This window comes from Cyprinus carpio, chromosome B13 (genome assembly GCF_018340385.1).
Source record: "Cyprinus carpio isolate SPL01 chromosome B13, ASM1834038v1, whole genome shotgun sequence".
Classification (NCBI taxonomy): domain Eukaryota; kingdom Metazoa; phylum Chordata; class Actinopteri; order Cypriniformes; family Cyprinidae; genus Cyprinus; species Cyprinus carpio.
Window position 1 is genome coordinate 16,399,397 of NC_056609.1, and position 15,928 is coordinate 16,415,324.

The 15,928-nt window shown below is 35.8% G+C and overlaps 1 protein-coding gene across 2 annotated transcripts in view; it reads right to left on the reverse strand.

Annotated features, from left to right (window-relative positions):
• Positions 1–1,164: 1,164 nt before the first annotated feature.
• galnt2 (UDP-N-acetyl-alpha-D-galactosamine:polypeptide N-acetylgalactosaminyltransferase 2) overlaps positions 1,165–15,928 on the reverse strand; it is a 79,221-nt gene continuing 64,457 nt past the window's right edge. Inside the window, exons 5-16 of one of the 2 annotated variants that reach the window (XM_042736893.1) lie at positions 15,504–15,571; positions 14,049–14,114; positions 12,627–12,748; positions 10,563–10,650; positions 8,759–8,846; positions 7,484–7,587; positions 6,353–6,479; positions 5,519–5,611; positions 5,231–5,314; positions 4,796–4,922; positions 3,407–3,526; positions 1,165–3,333 (exon numbers count right to left, since the gene is read on the reverse strand). In XM_042736893.1, coding sequence (XP_042592827.1) covers positions 3,178–3,333; positions 3,407–3,526; positions 4,796–4,922; positions 5,231–5,314; positions 5,519–5,611; positions 6,353–6,479; positions 7,484–7,587; positions 8,759–8,846; positions 10,563–10,650; positions 12,627–12,748; positions 14,049–14,114; positions 15,504–15,571 — 1,243 coding nt within the window. In that variant the 3' untranslated portion in view covers positions 1,165–3,177. Of the gene's footprint in view, positions 3,334–3,406; positions 3,527–4,777; positions 4,923–5,230; positions 5,315–5,518; positions 5,612–6,352; positions 6,480–7,483; positions 7,588–8,758; positions 8,847–10,562; positions 10,651–12,626; positions 12,749–14,048; positions 14,115–15,503; positions 15,572–15,928 lie in introns of both variants that reach the window. The other variant, XM_042736892.1, reaches the window with a different exon arrangement.

Consider the following 15,928-nt stretch of genomic DNA (forward strand, 5'->3'; position numbering starts at 1 on the left):
CACTGTATGTCCGGTTATCAAACTGACCTGTGCTTCACCTCCCTGCCTCTATGTGAGTTAACACCAATTTGCACACTAATGTTGTTTATACATACTTTTTTTCCCTACAGTAATTGGTTGCAACATTCATTGCACTATTCCTAGAATCTCACACAGACTTTTTCAGGTCAAATTTTTCATTAAATTTAAAAATTTATAAATACATAATTGAATTAATATTGTATTAATTTGATATTATTAATTTATTAATATTATATAAAAAATAATTACAGAATTAATTACTATTAGAACACTCATTACTTTTTTCTTTGCATTGTGACATTTTCAAAACACGTATGCACATTCTTCCCCAAATTCTCATTACAGTAAAGCTGTAAATTAAAAAAAGTTCTATGCACATTTTTAAAAAAGCACGAAAAAGTTAAGTTATGCTATGCAAATAAAGGCAATGCTTGTTTGTCAAGAAAGAGAATGAGATTCTTTAATTGTATATATATATGCATTACACTAAAAAGATTTCATATATATATATATATATATATATATATATATATATATATATATATATATATATATATATATATATATATATATATATATATATATATATATGAAATATCTTTTTAGTGTAATACAGTACATATCATTTACAATGTAAAAATTCTAAGGGTCCGAGTAGTTTATTATTAGAGGTCCTAGTAGATTATATTTTAATGCAAAAATATTTATTTAGTTTTGTTAATGCACCATATGGGAAAAAACTTGGGACACTAGTTATTTTTTTTATTTTTTTTTTTATTTAAGTTTTTTTTTTCGTTATTAAACCTTTGCAATATCTATAAAACAATGAACAATTACAAGCGCTGTACAGTTGACCAAATCACTATAACTGCAACTGAATGTGTAAATGTACATGCATGGACATACATACTGTATATACACACATATACACTATTACAACTGTTGACCCCATGCTGTTTCCTTTGCCATTTAATGCAACATCAAGATCTTCCTAAGACTGGCTTTCAAGGAAACCAAAGAGACAAAAAAAATAAAGGTGGGGGGGTCATATGTCCTTCATTTACTAAAAGTGAAACCGCCCTAGTCTGGAGTAGAAGTGTGTTTCCATGTTTCAGTCAAACAGCAAAGGACTTTGGCACACTGTGCTATGTAAACATTTAATCCAATTCAAAGATTAGCCATCATGTATTGCTCTGAATTTGGCGGAGTTCTTCAAAAAGCCTAAACTTTACATCTTTTCATTGGCTTCTCCTTTTAAACTGGAGAAAGGTGATTCACTATGGCAAAAGTGCAGTCCACAGCTACCTCTGCTTTCCTCATCCAGCAGAATCATCTGACTACAGGAACTTGATGATATTACAGAACGCAGACAACATAATACAGGTAGGTGGACTGATTTTCTTCCTAAAGGCCACACAATCTCTGCCCAGACTCAAGAGAGAGTCGTCCACTTGTTTCTGTTGCCATCTTCATACTTACTGATGGAGAACTGTTATTTATGGGACAATACAGAGTGGTGCAGACGAACCCAACATATACAAGTCTAAGATTAACAACACTTTCTGCAGATACATGAGAAGAGCTGATCAAAAGCCAGTCAGGGTCTCATTTAGTCTGGATTCCCTAGCCTAGAATAAGTTAGTCAGAACTGATACGGTGTTATACATTAAATGCAGGTGGGTTAACTGATTTGTTTCACATATCACAGGCTTCTTTGTCTGTTGGATTTATAGCAACACTAGTTTTGTTCAAATCAACCGAAGTACCATGATAATTCACAAGGTTTGGATGTGAAAAAGTATTGTCAGGGGCAAGAATAAATTGTTAATTAAAAGGACAAACACAAAACCGTGTTGCGTTTCTCCATTGTGATTTCAGATGCTTCTCTAATGCACACTTCTTTGAAAGCTGCTTAGAAACACACAGACACACACACAAAAAACAACTCACATTTTCCTTACAGTATCATGGATAACAAAGGCAGTAACTTTTAACCGTGAAAAGAAGAAGGATGCTCAAGTAGAGATATAATGTGCCATGTTTGGCCACAGCTGCTGAAGATCAAGATCCAGGACTTTAAGGAGGCAGGAAAGAAGCAAGTTATGATGTCAAAGTCAGAAGAAATCACGGAAGCTCGAATCCAAAGTAAGCAGGAGCAAAGCTTCAGATTACCAGATTATTAACATGATTATTTTACCTAATACACTTGGCGAAGAAAAAAAAAGGCTACACAGAATTAAGAAATAAATGATTAGTGTGACAAAATGTGGCTGAGAAACATTTGTTTGTGTTTGAAGACATGTTTTAGATACTGATTTGTTAGCAGCCAGTGCTACATTAAGTGAATCCATCAGTCATGTTCTGTACAATGTCTCGGCTCTCCTTCAGAACACACCAGAGGCCCTTACGGGAAACGGCTTGAATCTTCACACATTGCACGTTTAACAGAAATCAACAGATTGACAATTTAATAGAAACTAGAAAAAAAAAAAAAAAAAAAAAAAAAAAAAAAAAAAAAAGAGTCTCTTGATTTTTCCCCCCCCACTCTTTTTGAGTGAGCACCGAGACTAAAAAACACGAGGTTGCCGCTGTCCTCCTCAAAGTGTGTCTGTGACGGTGTGCACAACAATTGAGTCCTCCCCTCACTCCCATGAGCCCACAAAAATTAAACCAAACCCAAACTAAAACCATGTCCAATCACAGCGCAGAAAGGGAGTCTCCATGAAACCTCATTTACATTCAACAATATTGGTAACGTGACTAGAAAAATAAAAGAACAATGGATGTCCATTGTAAAAAAAAAAAAAAGAAACCGAAGACACGAAAAGGCAAAAATGAAGAAAGAGGAAAAATGGATCCTTTGCATTGGAGAACAAGAAGAAAATAAAATCCCAAACATGGTTTCGATACAGTTTAGACACTTAAGATTCACTTTCCAAAAGCTGGACAACAGATGAAACAGTGAGGTATATAGTTAGATGGAAATAGTCATCATCTTGTTTGTGTTTTCATTGCCCCGTGGCCCTCGAGGACCACTAGACCGCACCGTGGCGACCCCGAGTCTGTATGCGGGCAGCGATTATCTCTGAGGGGCGAGTGCATGCCCAGCACGGGCTGTCCGAGGGCGAGAAGGGGAGGGCTGGGATCGGTGTCAAGCTACGGCTGCAGGTTGAGGGTGAACTTCCACTGCTGGGTGAGTGACGGGCTGCACACTTCCACCGTCAAGCCGCCGTTCCGCGCGCTCCGGCTGTCCAGGCACAGATTGCTGCCCACATGCCGCAGTTTGGAGTTGTTGTCGATCTGCTCCCATTTCTGCAACAGAAACACAATGATGATGATGTTGAAAATCTCCTCCAACCCCCTGCTTTGAGCACAGCATGCTCACCTGTCTGCTGTCATTCTCCCTGCAGCCCTGCAGTTTGATCTGTGAGCCAGCGGTGCGATCCACCACCGTCAGGCACAGGTCCATGTGTTTGACTGATTTGTCTTTAGTCAGGGCCCATTCCTGTTCATGAGATACATGGTAAGCAGGGAGCATTTGCCGAAAATACACCCAAAAACCGTGTATAAAATGGTGAAAATAACATAAAAGGTAGGTTATTACTATATCATTATTATATATTATTAATCTAAAAATACAAATGACTTGTAAAGGTAAAGGTATACATAAATTAGCTAATATATTAAAATAAAAAATGCTAATAAGAAAATAGAACAAAAGCATGTTGATAAATCTTTCAGAATTAGTTTGCATGCACCCTTATAAATCTACACCTACGTGCAATTTTTATACTGTATTAAAATATATAATATTTACATAAATACAAAATATATTGTATTTTCTATATTATGTTTCACATTATTACCATTAGGAAACTAGTCACATTATTATTTTCATTATACTTTTATACTTGTAACTTTAACTAGTCACTATATTACATTATATTATATTATAAGTTATATGTTATGTTTATTTTTCATATTCAAACAGACAAGTATATACAGTCAAACCAAAATGTATTCAGACACCTTCAACATTTCTCACTTCATCACAGTTTATTCATTATAGTTTAGTAAATGGTAATAAAATAATGACAAGAATGAGTTAAACTGTGACAGAACAAATTCATCTTGATAATTCATCAAAGGTAACTTTGATAGAAAAGAATGTAATGAATTGGGTTGAATAGCTGTCAGCTGTTAAATTTAAGTACACAATGAGATAATGCCAATTTAAGTCAACCAATTACCAAGCAATGCTTAATTTTGTTCAGTCCGTGGTGTAAAAAGGTTCATTAGCAATTAAAGAAAAACACTTAAGCAAAACATGGTCAGGTCAAAGAATAATTAGAATAAAATTCTGAATAATTTTTGGTCCCAAATTTTTAATAAATTTTACTGGTAGTCCACTGTATGAATAATTTTTGAGTATAATATGTCACAGTTTAATTTATTTTGCTATCCTTAAATGAACTATACCACCCACTGGTAAAAAATATCAAAAATTATATCAGGTGTCTGAATAATTTGTGGTTTGACTGTACATGTATAAGTGTGATTAACCATTTAAATCCATCAGCCTTGCACACTGTGGTGATAAACACAAATAAAAGTAATCCAGAAACTACCATGTGGCCCTAATTTATACGTCTCTCACCCTCCACAAGTGCATCGCTCATTTAAACTAACCCACACTCACTGCCGAGTACATCACCCAGTGCTCTGCTGCCACACCTGACATAAGACTGTTCAGTACCTGAGGTCGGATTGGTACCTGATTGCCCCCTGCATTGTGGCACTCATACACCCCCACCACGCCGTCAGCAAAGTGTCCCAGTGTGTCCAGACAGTTCTGACCCTGCTGTAGTGCTCCAAAGGCTATGTCCTGATGATCAGGGACCCTAAACATGACAGAAACAAGAAACGAGTTACTCACCGATTACACAACCTTTTGAACTGCATTCACTGGTTGTCAACTTACTTAAAATTTACATTTCTAGACTTACATTAAAACTGCCTGCACATTTAAACATTACATGAAAATGTTAAAGGCTGTTTACACTTCATCAATCATTGTGCCAAATCAAAGGTTTATGCACAGAAAACCATCTGATCAAACACCTCATACATACATACCTATGCACGAAACTTCACAGAGCACAGAATAGCAGGTGTAAATACGGTCAAAGTAATCCAACAGCTATTTTACCGTAGCTCAGGATAGACGTTCTCCAGGTACCACTTAAATGGTTTGCAGCCCAACCTCTTCTTCATTTCCAGCCGGCTCTGAATGCTGGAAATAATGAGGGAAAGTCAGTCATGTAGAGTTCATTTGGAGGTCTAAATGTTACAAAACAGAGAACTTTCACTAGCCGAGTCTGAAATTAGTGGCCTCTCGTTGCCTTGGCAGTGAGCAATCAAAAAAACAAATGTCCTACTCCATTCCAAACTTTTCATTAGCAATAATATTTTTTTAAATTAAGACAGACACACTTACTTGCCATAGGGCACATTACGGGCTGAGGGCACAGCAGCATAGTAGAAGTTCTTAAAATCATCCATCCAAACCTCTGCCGCTCGCCTTGTGTTCCTACAAAGACAAGCACATGAGTGTAAATTATACATTTTATGAAGAGATACTGATGCTCTGCTAATGACCATAACATGTATACTACGTTATTCCTGAATCTAACTTTAACACTAACGGACCTTCTGCAGCAAGTTACTGGGTGCTTTATAATTAAATTTCGACTGCACTACCTCAACATCTCACTTATCACCGGCTTCAGTACTGCATCCACCCACTGGGTGGAGTACATGAACCAGAATAATAAAGGGCTCATGTGGTTCGAGAAGTCACAAAACCGTTGCTCACTCTGAGTACCCAGGATTAAACTTAACATCTAGCAAGATTACAACAATCAAGACTATGATTTAATATCCTGAAATGGTGATAACTCAAAATCTAACACTCAAAATATAATACAAGATAATGTAACATACTATAAATGTAATACAACACAAAACAATTGAATTAAACAGCAATTATTTCAGTCGTCAGCATCACATAATCCTTCAGAAATGATTCTAATATTCTGATTCTGCTCAAGAAACACTGTTTATTATAATCAATGCTGAAAATAGTTGTGCTACATAGAATTTTTGCCAAAAATGTGAGAATAGAAAGTTCAAAAGAACAGCATCTTTTGTAACAGTGTGTGTTAAAAGTGTTTACTGTCATTTTTGATCAATTTAATGTAGTATTAATTTCTTTTAAAACAATTACTGATCCCAAACTTTCAAATGATAACATAATTCAATCAATGTATACCTGGCAAAGACAGTGCCGCTGCCCCCTGGGAAAGTGTATGGATGCTGTTTCCTGAAGACGTGACCCACTCGACTGCAGGGAATGATCTCCAGACCGCCTCCGCACTGCCAGACCCGGAATGAGATCTCTGAAGATCACAACAGCAGCCCGAGATTAATAAGACACATCACAAAGCACCGAGAGCCTGTTCATTAATGTACATTTCCAAATGGGAAAATAAAGCAAAGGGTCAAAACTCATAATTGCACCTGTTTTAGTATTCAAACAAACAAAAAAGCACTACTTTGTGAAACTTCTTGGTCTTTGCAAACTTCTTCAGACACACATGCAAAATGCAACTTTATTCCATGCTGATGGATCATTTCTGGAGCTGTTGTAGACTTTTCCACAAGCAGCCCAGCTAAGAAAAGTGCTGTGTCTGTGGAATGAGTCAGGATTTTCTTTCAGAATCCATCATGCCACAGACATTATGACAAAACCTGAAAAACTCTACCTCATTGAGTCTTACACTGCAGTTTTCTATTCAAGTCTCGTTGCTAATAATATAAAAAGCAATAGTTCTTCAGTGGTGATCTAAATTGCCCCTTACATTTCTGGCTGAGTAAGGCATTTTCTCATATAATCTAATGATACAAAAGTACCATGATTTCATTTTCAGTATTCATATACAGAGACGCCACATAGTATTTCACATTAATGAGACACAGATTTAGGAATTACACTGCATTACATTAAACTAAACCATGTGGCTTTTGTACACAATTAATGCTGACCTTTTTCATGGCCCTAAAATAATTTTAGTGGATGTATAAATTCACACAGCCTTCAACCCCTCATAAATAGAGCCTACTTAAGGAGTTCATAAATAGCAATTACAATGTAATATGCATTCAAATGAATTTAGTAGAAATAAAAATTTATGCATTAGATAATTTCTATATATTTAATGCAATATGAGTCCAGATATTTTTGGGGGCCACTTTGAATAAGCAAATCTTCAACATAAACAATAAAGGACACACTGATAGACTGAGAAGATCCACTGTGTCTTCTGTCAGTCAGCTCCAATCAGCTTGTCCCAGCACAACAGAAGAAATGCAGGGCATTTAGAGACATAAAGTGTCCACTCACCAAGATTTTCACCGCCCCACACGTCCATCATCATGTCGTACTTGCCCAGCTCCTCAAAGTAGTTCTTGTCCATTACAAAGAGGCCACCAGCAATCATGGGAGTCCTGGACAACACAAGCACAACATCAAATCTTGGACTTACTTAGAACTTTAAACACTTCATAGAACTTACTTTCTATTAAATATATACTAAGAAGGTAGCTGATACACTGATGATGTGTTTTGTTTCAGTGGCCATTTGTGACTTAAAACGTTGTGCTCATTTCACTCTCCAATGCTGTGATAGAGCAATCTGATCACAGCCTCATAAACAAAGTCATTAAACAACACTGGAATCATTAAACAAGAATAAAGAGTGCTGTGTCATGAAGACTTGTACACAGCACATCCCATAAAGGCACCACACTGTTTATTATCTTAATGTACTTTTAATGTAGTCGCTGCACGGTGATTGAAATTTCACATCACAGCAATGCACCCTCCATACAATCCCCCATTTCGGTTGCTTCACACCTTACTTTCTCTTTTCCGCTCGCCTTTAGCTGTTAATGATTCGAGTCATTCCCTGGAGAACAGACCTTTTACAAACAAGCAAGCACATGGGCTCCTTGGACAAACTTGTTTTGTTATTACAAGAACTTTAGGGGATTCTTTTCCCATGTTGACAGCAGAATTAACATTCTGGGGCAGAGACTCGTGCGTATTATATTACCAATAATAATGCAGTGTTTGAGAGCATAGAAGTTGGACAAGAAAATCTAAAAAAATAATAATAATAATAATAACTCTAGCACTCCAGCCATTCAGTGTTGTTATTGTTAACTGAAACATTTTTTTTTGTCAATGAAATAAATCCAAATAAATTACATTATGAATATTACATTAAAACACTCTCTAAAAAACTAAAATTAGAAATGTCAACTTTGCAACCAAGTGAAATAATGTTAAGTTGAAGTACAAAAATTGCAAAAACTAAAACATTAAGCCTAATAAAAATAGCAAAAGCACACAAACAAATTATTATATACAAAATTAAAACGGAAAGCCTAAATCTTCAAGAACGCAGTCTTAAAAAAAAAAAAAAAAAAACAGTGCACTATAGCTGGAGTTGTGTTTCAAGAGAGTCTATACATTAAACAGTTGACACTGAATTAATTAGAGAAGAGTGTGAGAAGAATAAAAAGTCAATAATGTCAATAATCCATCACCGACTGACCGGTTCATGATCCAAAACATTTGTAATGTGGATATTTAAGAAGAGAGACTAATTCTTACTTGATAGGAGCAATGGGGTTTCCCTGGCGTGCTCGTCTTTGTTCCAGGGTCATGTAATCCCATTTAAAAACTAGATTCCAATCAAAACCTGGATAAATATTAGACACATTACATTAGGGATGAAGTCTGATTTTAAATGTAGGTTCAATGCCCTGCTCAGCCATGTGTCCGGTAAGGGAATAAGGAAGCATATTACAGATTCTGATGAAAATACTGAGGCTTTCTTCAGAACAGCATACTATCGTGCTACATTTATTCTGTGCACAGCATTCACATGTTTTCATGAAACATTTCTTTTCATGAAAAGACATTTTACACAAAACTGGATTAAAACCACATTTGCATTACCAGTAGGAAAAACCCTAGCTTGCCAAACAGCAAAAGAATAGTCTTAAAGTTTTAAGTAATCGTGGGGTTTAGGCTTTGGCTCTGTGTAAATGCCATATCCTTAAAACCTTGCTGTTGGCATGTCTTATTTTCCAAATGCCTCTTGTTTTCTGTCGGCTGTACACAAGAATCAACATAAAATGTGACACTCGGTAGCTTTAGATGGTGAAATAAATGCAAGAAAAAAGAAAACGATCACAAAACAAAATGTAAATAAATTGGGTGTTTACATTTGGCACACTTAACATTTCATAACAAGGAATAGGAGAATTTCTTACATATACAGACACAAATTGTTATCGGTAACTGAAATAAAGCTGATATAAATTAAATATTTATTACACGAAAAATGTAGAAATGCTGACTTGCCAATTAAGTGAAATAAGCTTAAGCTGAAGTAATAAAATTACAAAAACAAACGCTAAATAGAAGTACTTGAAACTTAATATGACAATTACTAAAATTAATAAAAGTATTTAAAAATTATATTATAATACATAATAAATATTAATATTAAGAATAAATACATATTACGAATATAATAAAAACTAGAAATGATGACTTCACATTTCAATTTTCTTAAATATTAAGAAATAGAATCTACAATAAGTTTAAATGGAGTTTGTATTTTAACTGTTTGCTGAATTAATAGCAGACATTTACAGAAAAGTAAGAGATGAAAAACAGTAGCAAGAACTGTAAATAACCATTTTAAACCCCTAAATTCAAGATGCAGCATATCAAAGTAACAATAATGTATTCAATCCTACTGTTACAATAATGTAATGTAGCAATCCCTAATGTAACAATGCTACTGTTTAAAACGGTTTGGTACTGCTTTACGTGCTACTTTTTTCTTTTTCTTTTTTCCAGTAAATACTGTGAATTCCATAGCACACCCTGAACCAGAATGTGCTGAAAAAAGCCCATATAAATAAAATGATATTTATAACATGCTGCTTTATAAAATACAGTGATACCAACATGGATAGATCCATTTCCATGTTATTTCCCACTGCATCCAGAAACCTCAAAGCTCATAGAGGAAAAGCTATTCCACTCAATGATAGAGCTATAATGCCTAAACCCCCAGACAAAAATCATTCAAATGGTTTCCATTCCAAAAGGACGTTTTCTCTTTTGGAGATTCATCATGCTCTCTCACTCTTCTGCACATTGCGCTGCCTCCACAAATTCTCTTTGTATTCTTTCACTCCAAACATGCATCTAAACATACAGTGCCTCACACACAATACGTATATCCCTGCACATGAAAAATAATAAATGCCATCTGCTGTACTACCCATAAACACGCTAATACATGCATGAATGGATGCAATCATATCATACAAAGCAACAGACTCTGGATAGTGATTGAAGTGTTGTGATGAAATAGGAGCTGATGAAAGAGATTTACCTCCTTTAAGATCTGCAGATGCCCCCACATACTGGAAATTGTCCATGTTAATGACATCTATGATGGGCGACACAACCCGAGTCTTATCCTGCCGAGAACAACAAATAATGTGAGGCTTTGCTGACAGTACAAGCATACGAAAAGAGATGACTTCTCACATCTCTGCTACAATGCATTCTTAAGATGTATCTGAAAGGAACAATCAAATTAAACAAGAATTAAACTGAAAGTCCTGATATTAAGAAATGTGCACTGCACTGCAGTTACCAATCACAGCAAATCCATCAGAAATACCCAAGAAAATCCTATTAATCTTGTGAGCTGCGCTGACACTGGAGTATTTAGAGTTGAGTGCTATGAGCTAAACACTCCAGAAAAGACAGGCAATCAACTCTACGTGATAAGCGTGGAGAACTTAACATTAAATATAAATGCATTGCTTCTCAGAAATCTTCCAGTATTCATCATGACAATTCTGGGACCCCCTGATGAATCAAATCATCCCAACTGTGGCTTCACCTCTGAATTAACAAATGCATTTGTCACTGTGCTGGAATGTTTCCACATGGCAATTTGCATATACATGTAGGTACAATAAATACAGTTTGTTATATTAATACATTCAAATTAAATATCCGTCTTCAGTTCATTTAGTGAAATACTAAAAGTGCTTTGCTGAATAAAAACAATGTCTTCATAATTTTAAACTTTATTTTACTGTATTTTACTTCTTGAATTGAACATTTTGAAACCACAAATCATTGTTTGATTAAAATGATGGCTCCTGTGAAACTTTTCTCAGCATAACAGAAAGTCACTGTTTGTATAAAGCAATTCAATAATATTAAACTTTCTCTATATAGGTAAAAACTAGGCTTAACAGTAACTGATACTTTGAAATTGATCACATTTTTTCAGTGGGCAAAAAATTGCTTAGTTACGAAATGGCTGATACAACTCTTAATACATTTGGAACAAATGTATGCATTTGCAGTGTAAATATCTGACATCTAATTTTTTTCGCTATATGTCTAGTGATGATATTTTTTGGTTATATTTAATATACAGTAAGGAAACTCATAGTATTGACTGATAGTAGTAGCTCATGTTTAGGCGAATACTGATATAAAGCTGGAAGAACTCTAATGACGACTAATGATGAGTGGATGCAATAAGTGGAAAAGTGACAAATGTCAAAAACCATTAAAAACCAATTCAGCAGGAGTTCAGCTCTTGACTAGATCTACTCTTCAGTTTAGGCAGCATATTTCTGCTCATGCACGCATGCACATACATTTTAAATAATAATAACTATTTTGCTTCAATATAAGTCCTGTGTAGAGGATAAATTCTAGGGTCACTAACTCCGCAGTTTGATTATGTGCTTATCTGGGTCATCCGGCTGAAAATGAAGACACCTAACAATATAAATGGGGTTATGAAACCTCTTACTACATTTATGCCTGTAATTTGTACTTTCAGTGTATTGTATTTCTACTCCTTGTTATTTATTTTGTGAGTCAAAAGCCTTGAGGCAGATTAATTATGTGTGCCTAGGGATGCAACTGAAGCAAATATTTCTTTTAGGTTAATCTGATCCCGAACCAAAACGGACCTGCACATCCGCAACTGGGGTGTGTTTACTTGCATTCAACACACCTGTGCACACACACTGAGGACTGATCTACATGCTGTACTAACACACGGTGTTGAATGACACTAGTTCCCCTTCACAATATTCTTTATGGCTTGTTTGAGAATTGTTGGCAGTCGACAGATACAAACAGGTATAATGATATGGCACTCCAAGTACAGTTTGTGCATCAAGACACACAGCCAAAGAAAACAATAACTTCTCATCTACTCTTCTCTTTTATCATCTTGGCCTTACATTTGCAATGGCAGTGAGCTGCTAAATGTCCGCTGCTGTAATGAGCATGTGTGATTGATTATAGCCTCCAAAAGCAATGGCTAATTTGCCAAATCTGAGAACCCTAAGACCCAATGTTTTGCTGCTTGTCAGAGAAAGAAACAATAAGACAGAGAAAGAAAAACATGGCTGACCTCAGCAACCCTTTCTAGCAGGGGCTCCAACCAGTGTTCATTACACTCGCAGTGGCTGTCAAGGAAGGTTAGTACACTGGCCGTGGCCGCATCTGCCCCTCTGACACGGGATCGCATCAAGCCTGAGAACAAACACAACACAACACACAAGCACCGGATTGAGACTCAAAAGCACTGAAGTATGCAGAAGGTTGTTCTCCCTGTATTCTCACCTAATGATCTACACACAAGTGTGCAGGGAACCATAATGATAGTCCAACATACAGATTTCAAAAGGATTGGTATTTTGGGTACTTCACAAGTTTGGTAAAGATGTTTTGGAAAAAGTAATGGTATGATGGCTGTGTATTTTTAGGTTAGTTCTCTCTGAAGGGAATGTATACAAGCAGACATAAAATCACCTATTGAACATGAACACAAAATTAAGCCATAAAAGGAAAAAAGGAGAACCTCTGGGAGTATCAGTGTTAATGCATCATATCTAACCATGCATTGCATATTTAATTATTATTTTTTTTTTTTAATTTTTAAATGTTTATTTGAATACTTTATAATGTTGTTACAGTAGGTACCTAAAATAAAACTTTAATTTGTTCATTGGTGGTATTTGCCTTATTTTATTATCATCTATTTAACTTATTACTTGGAGAAAAAATTATTAAAAACAACGCACAACAAACACACAAAAAAAAATCAATTCTACCAAAAAAAAAAAAAAAAACGGTTGTTACCATACCACATGGGATGATGTAAGCAAAGAAAACACATTCTTTTCTCTAAAATATAATAAGAGAAAGCTCATCTAGTGGCTCATGGAGACCTAAAAATCAATTTTCAAGCACTGAGAAACATTAAATATTAATGAACCTGTTTGTTTTAACAAAATCTATATATCTTCATGAGCACAGGTTTATTATTTATTTATACATATTTAATCTAACATTAATTTCCTACGATCTATACCAGAGATTACATGTTAGCTCTTTCTTTTCTTTAACCAAGTAATTTGAGTTTCAAAAAAAGAAATAGGAGCTTGTTTAGTTGGACTGAAATAGGATTTGAACAAAAGGCTTTGGAGTCGAATAAACAAACTGCAGTTTTGGCTACAGAACAGCATTTTTTGCTTGACAGATATATACAACACAGTCCAAAAATACACTCCAGCTCGTAACAGACCATTTGCTTTTCTCTTCTTTAATTTTCTCCATATTTGCACCTATGAAGTATGCAGCGCTTTTAATGACTTCATGCTGAGGCTGGTCACAATTAGTTGCAATAATAAAACTTCAGCTAGTTTTAATAGATGCCTAGATTTTAATGACCAAACAAGAGCTGCTAGTAAAAGGCCACTGGTCCTTACATTTTAACTAGGGTATAGTTTTGATTCACAATGTTACTGTAATTCAGAGGGTTATCTCTCACCCTCTCGACGATCGTTCCGTAGGACTCGGACTTTCTCCATTTTCCCAAGTAAGGCACCATCTTCAGCTGAAAGCCCAGAGAAAACACTGTGTCAGCTCAAGTGTTCAGGGAAAAACATCTCTTCTATTATATATACTGTAGTTAATATACGCAGGAGGAATGTGGTAAGATGTGCCAGTGGGCAACTTGTGTCACTTCGTTAATCCAGAAAAAGTCTGCACAATTTTGAAAATGTCACCATATATTTAGAAAGGGCACACCATGTACAGCTTGTCTTGAGAAACTTTAGGGCAGGGAACTACAGGTCAAATTTCTTGAGTGCTGGAAAACAGAAACCCACCACAAAATGATCACGAATTGTTTCCACAAAGTCACATATTGAAGAAGCCACTTCATCTCAAAAAGTTAAAAGAAACCACAAGGTAGGAGCATAATTTCATATTTTCTTGAAACCTTAATTGACTGTGTCCCTTTTATGACATTTCTTTGTTCATATATTACCAACTAATAAAAATTAATAGCACACACACTGAAATATAATCGGTTGCTCTAGTTTTACCTCCATCTGAATTCTCCTTGCCTACAGATGAAAATTTGATTAAAAAGGGGGCACAGATACCGAACTCTCCGCTAAATATTGTGAAAAGAAAAACCCGAAATGAAAATATAACGGACAGTTCTGAAAGAGCATTATGTCCAAAAACAAAGACCATATTCAAATGCCAACATGCAAAAGTGGGATCACAATCCACACATGTAAAACCTCAGTAGAAAGAGGAGGACTAATAAGTCCAGTGCCTGCCAGGTTCCCTGCAGCAGAGCCTTACAGAGCAGGGCAGCAATGCTTTCAGGACAGGGTTCATACAGAGTTCAGACATCTGAAGAGGTCACACTACGGGTGTGACATCCAAAAAACAAAAAGTGCAATGGGCTGGGGACTCGGGTTCATGGTTGGTGCCATGACGACACTTTATATAGTCATCATACAAATCTCTGTCTCAGGACTGTGGTATTGTTCTGCTACATGGATGTACGGCATGATTTATGTTGAGAAAACAAGAGTGTGTGTGATAAAATAACTTGTACAGGGTAAAACACTGAGGGGAAGTTGAGGGGAAGTCGTGGCCTAATGGTTAGAGAGTTTGACTCCTAACCCTAAGGTTGTGGGTTCAAGTCTTGGGCCGGCAATACCACATCTTAGGTGCCCTTGAGCAAGGCACCGAACCCGCAACTGCTCCCTGGGCGCCGCAGCATAAATGGCTGCCCACTGCTCCGGGTGTGTGTTTACTGCTGTGTGTGTGTTCACTGCTGTGTGTGTGTGCACTGCTGTGTGTGTGCACTTTGGATGGGTTAAATGCAGAGCATGAATTCTGAGTATGTGTCACCATACTTGGCTGTATGTCATTCCACTTCAATCACTTAGTTTGATTGGTAGCTAAAGGTCGAAACACTTACGGTTGTCACTGTAGTCATCCACCAAGATGATCTCTTTGACCAGATGAGCAGGACTCTTCTTCAGCACACTGAAGACAGGAAAAGAGGACGGTTTCAATGCATGTTTATGCTTAAGCATAGAGAGAGAATGTGATCTTAGTCTAGATCTTAGTAGATATGTCAAAAGTAGAGGTACATTATAGTTCAAAAGTTTATAGGATAATTTTTTTTTATTTTTATAATTTAATACTTGTATTACATGTGGATGCATTAACATTAAAGACATTAAAATTGTTATAAAAAAAAAAAAATCATGTTCATTTTGAACATTATATTCATTGAAAAATCCTGAGAAGAAAAATATTCCACAAAAATATAAAGCAGCAGAAGGATTTTCAACATAAGTAATATTAGTTTTACTAATATTTCACAATAATACTGTTAAC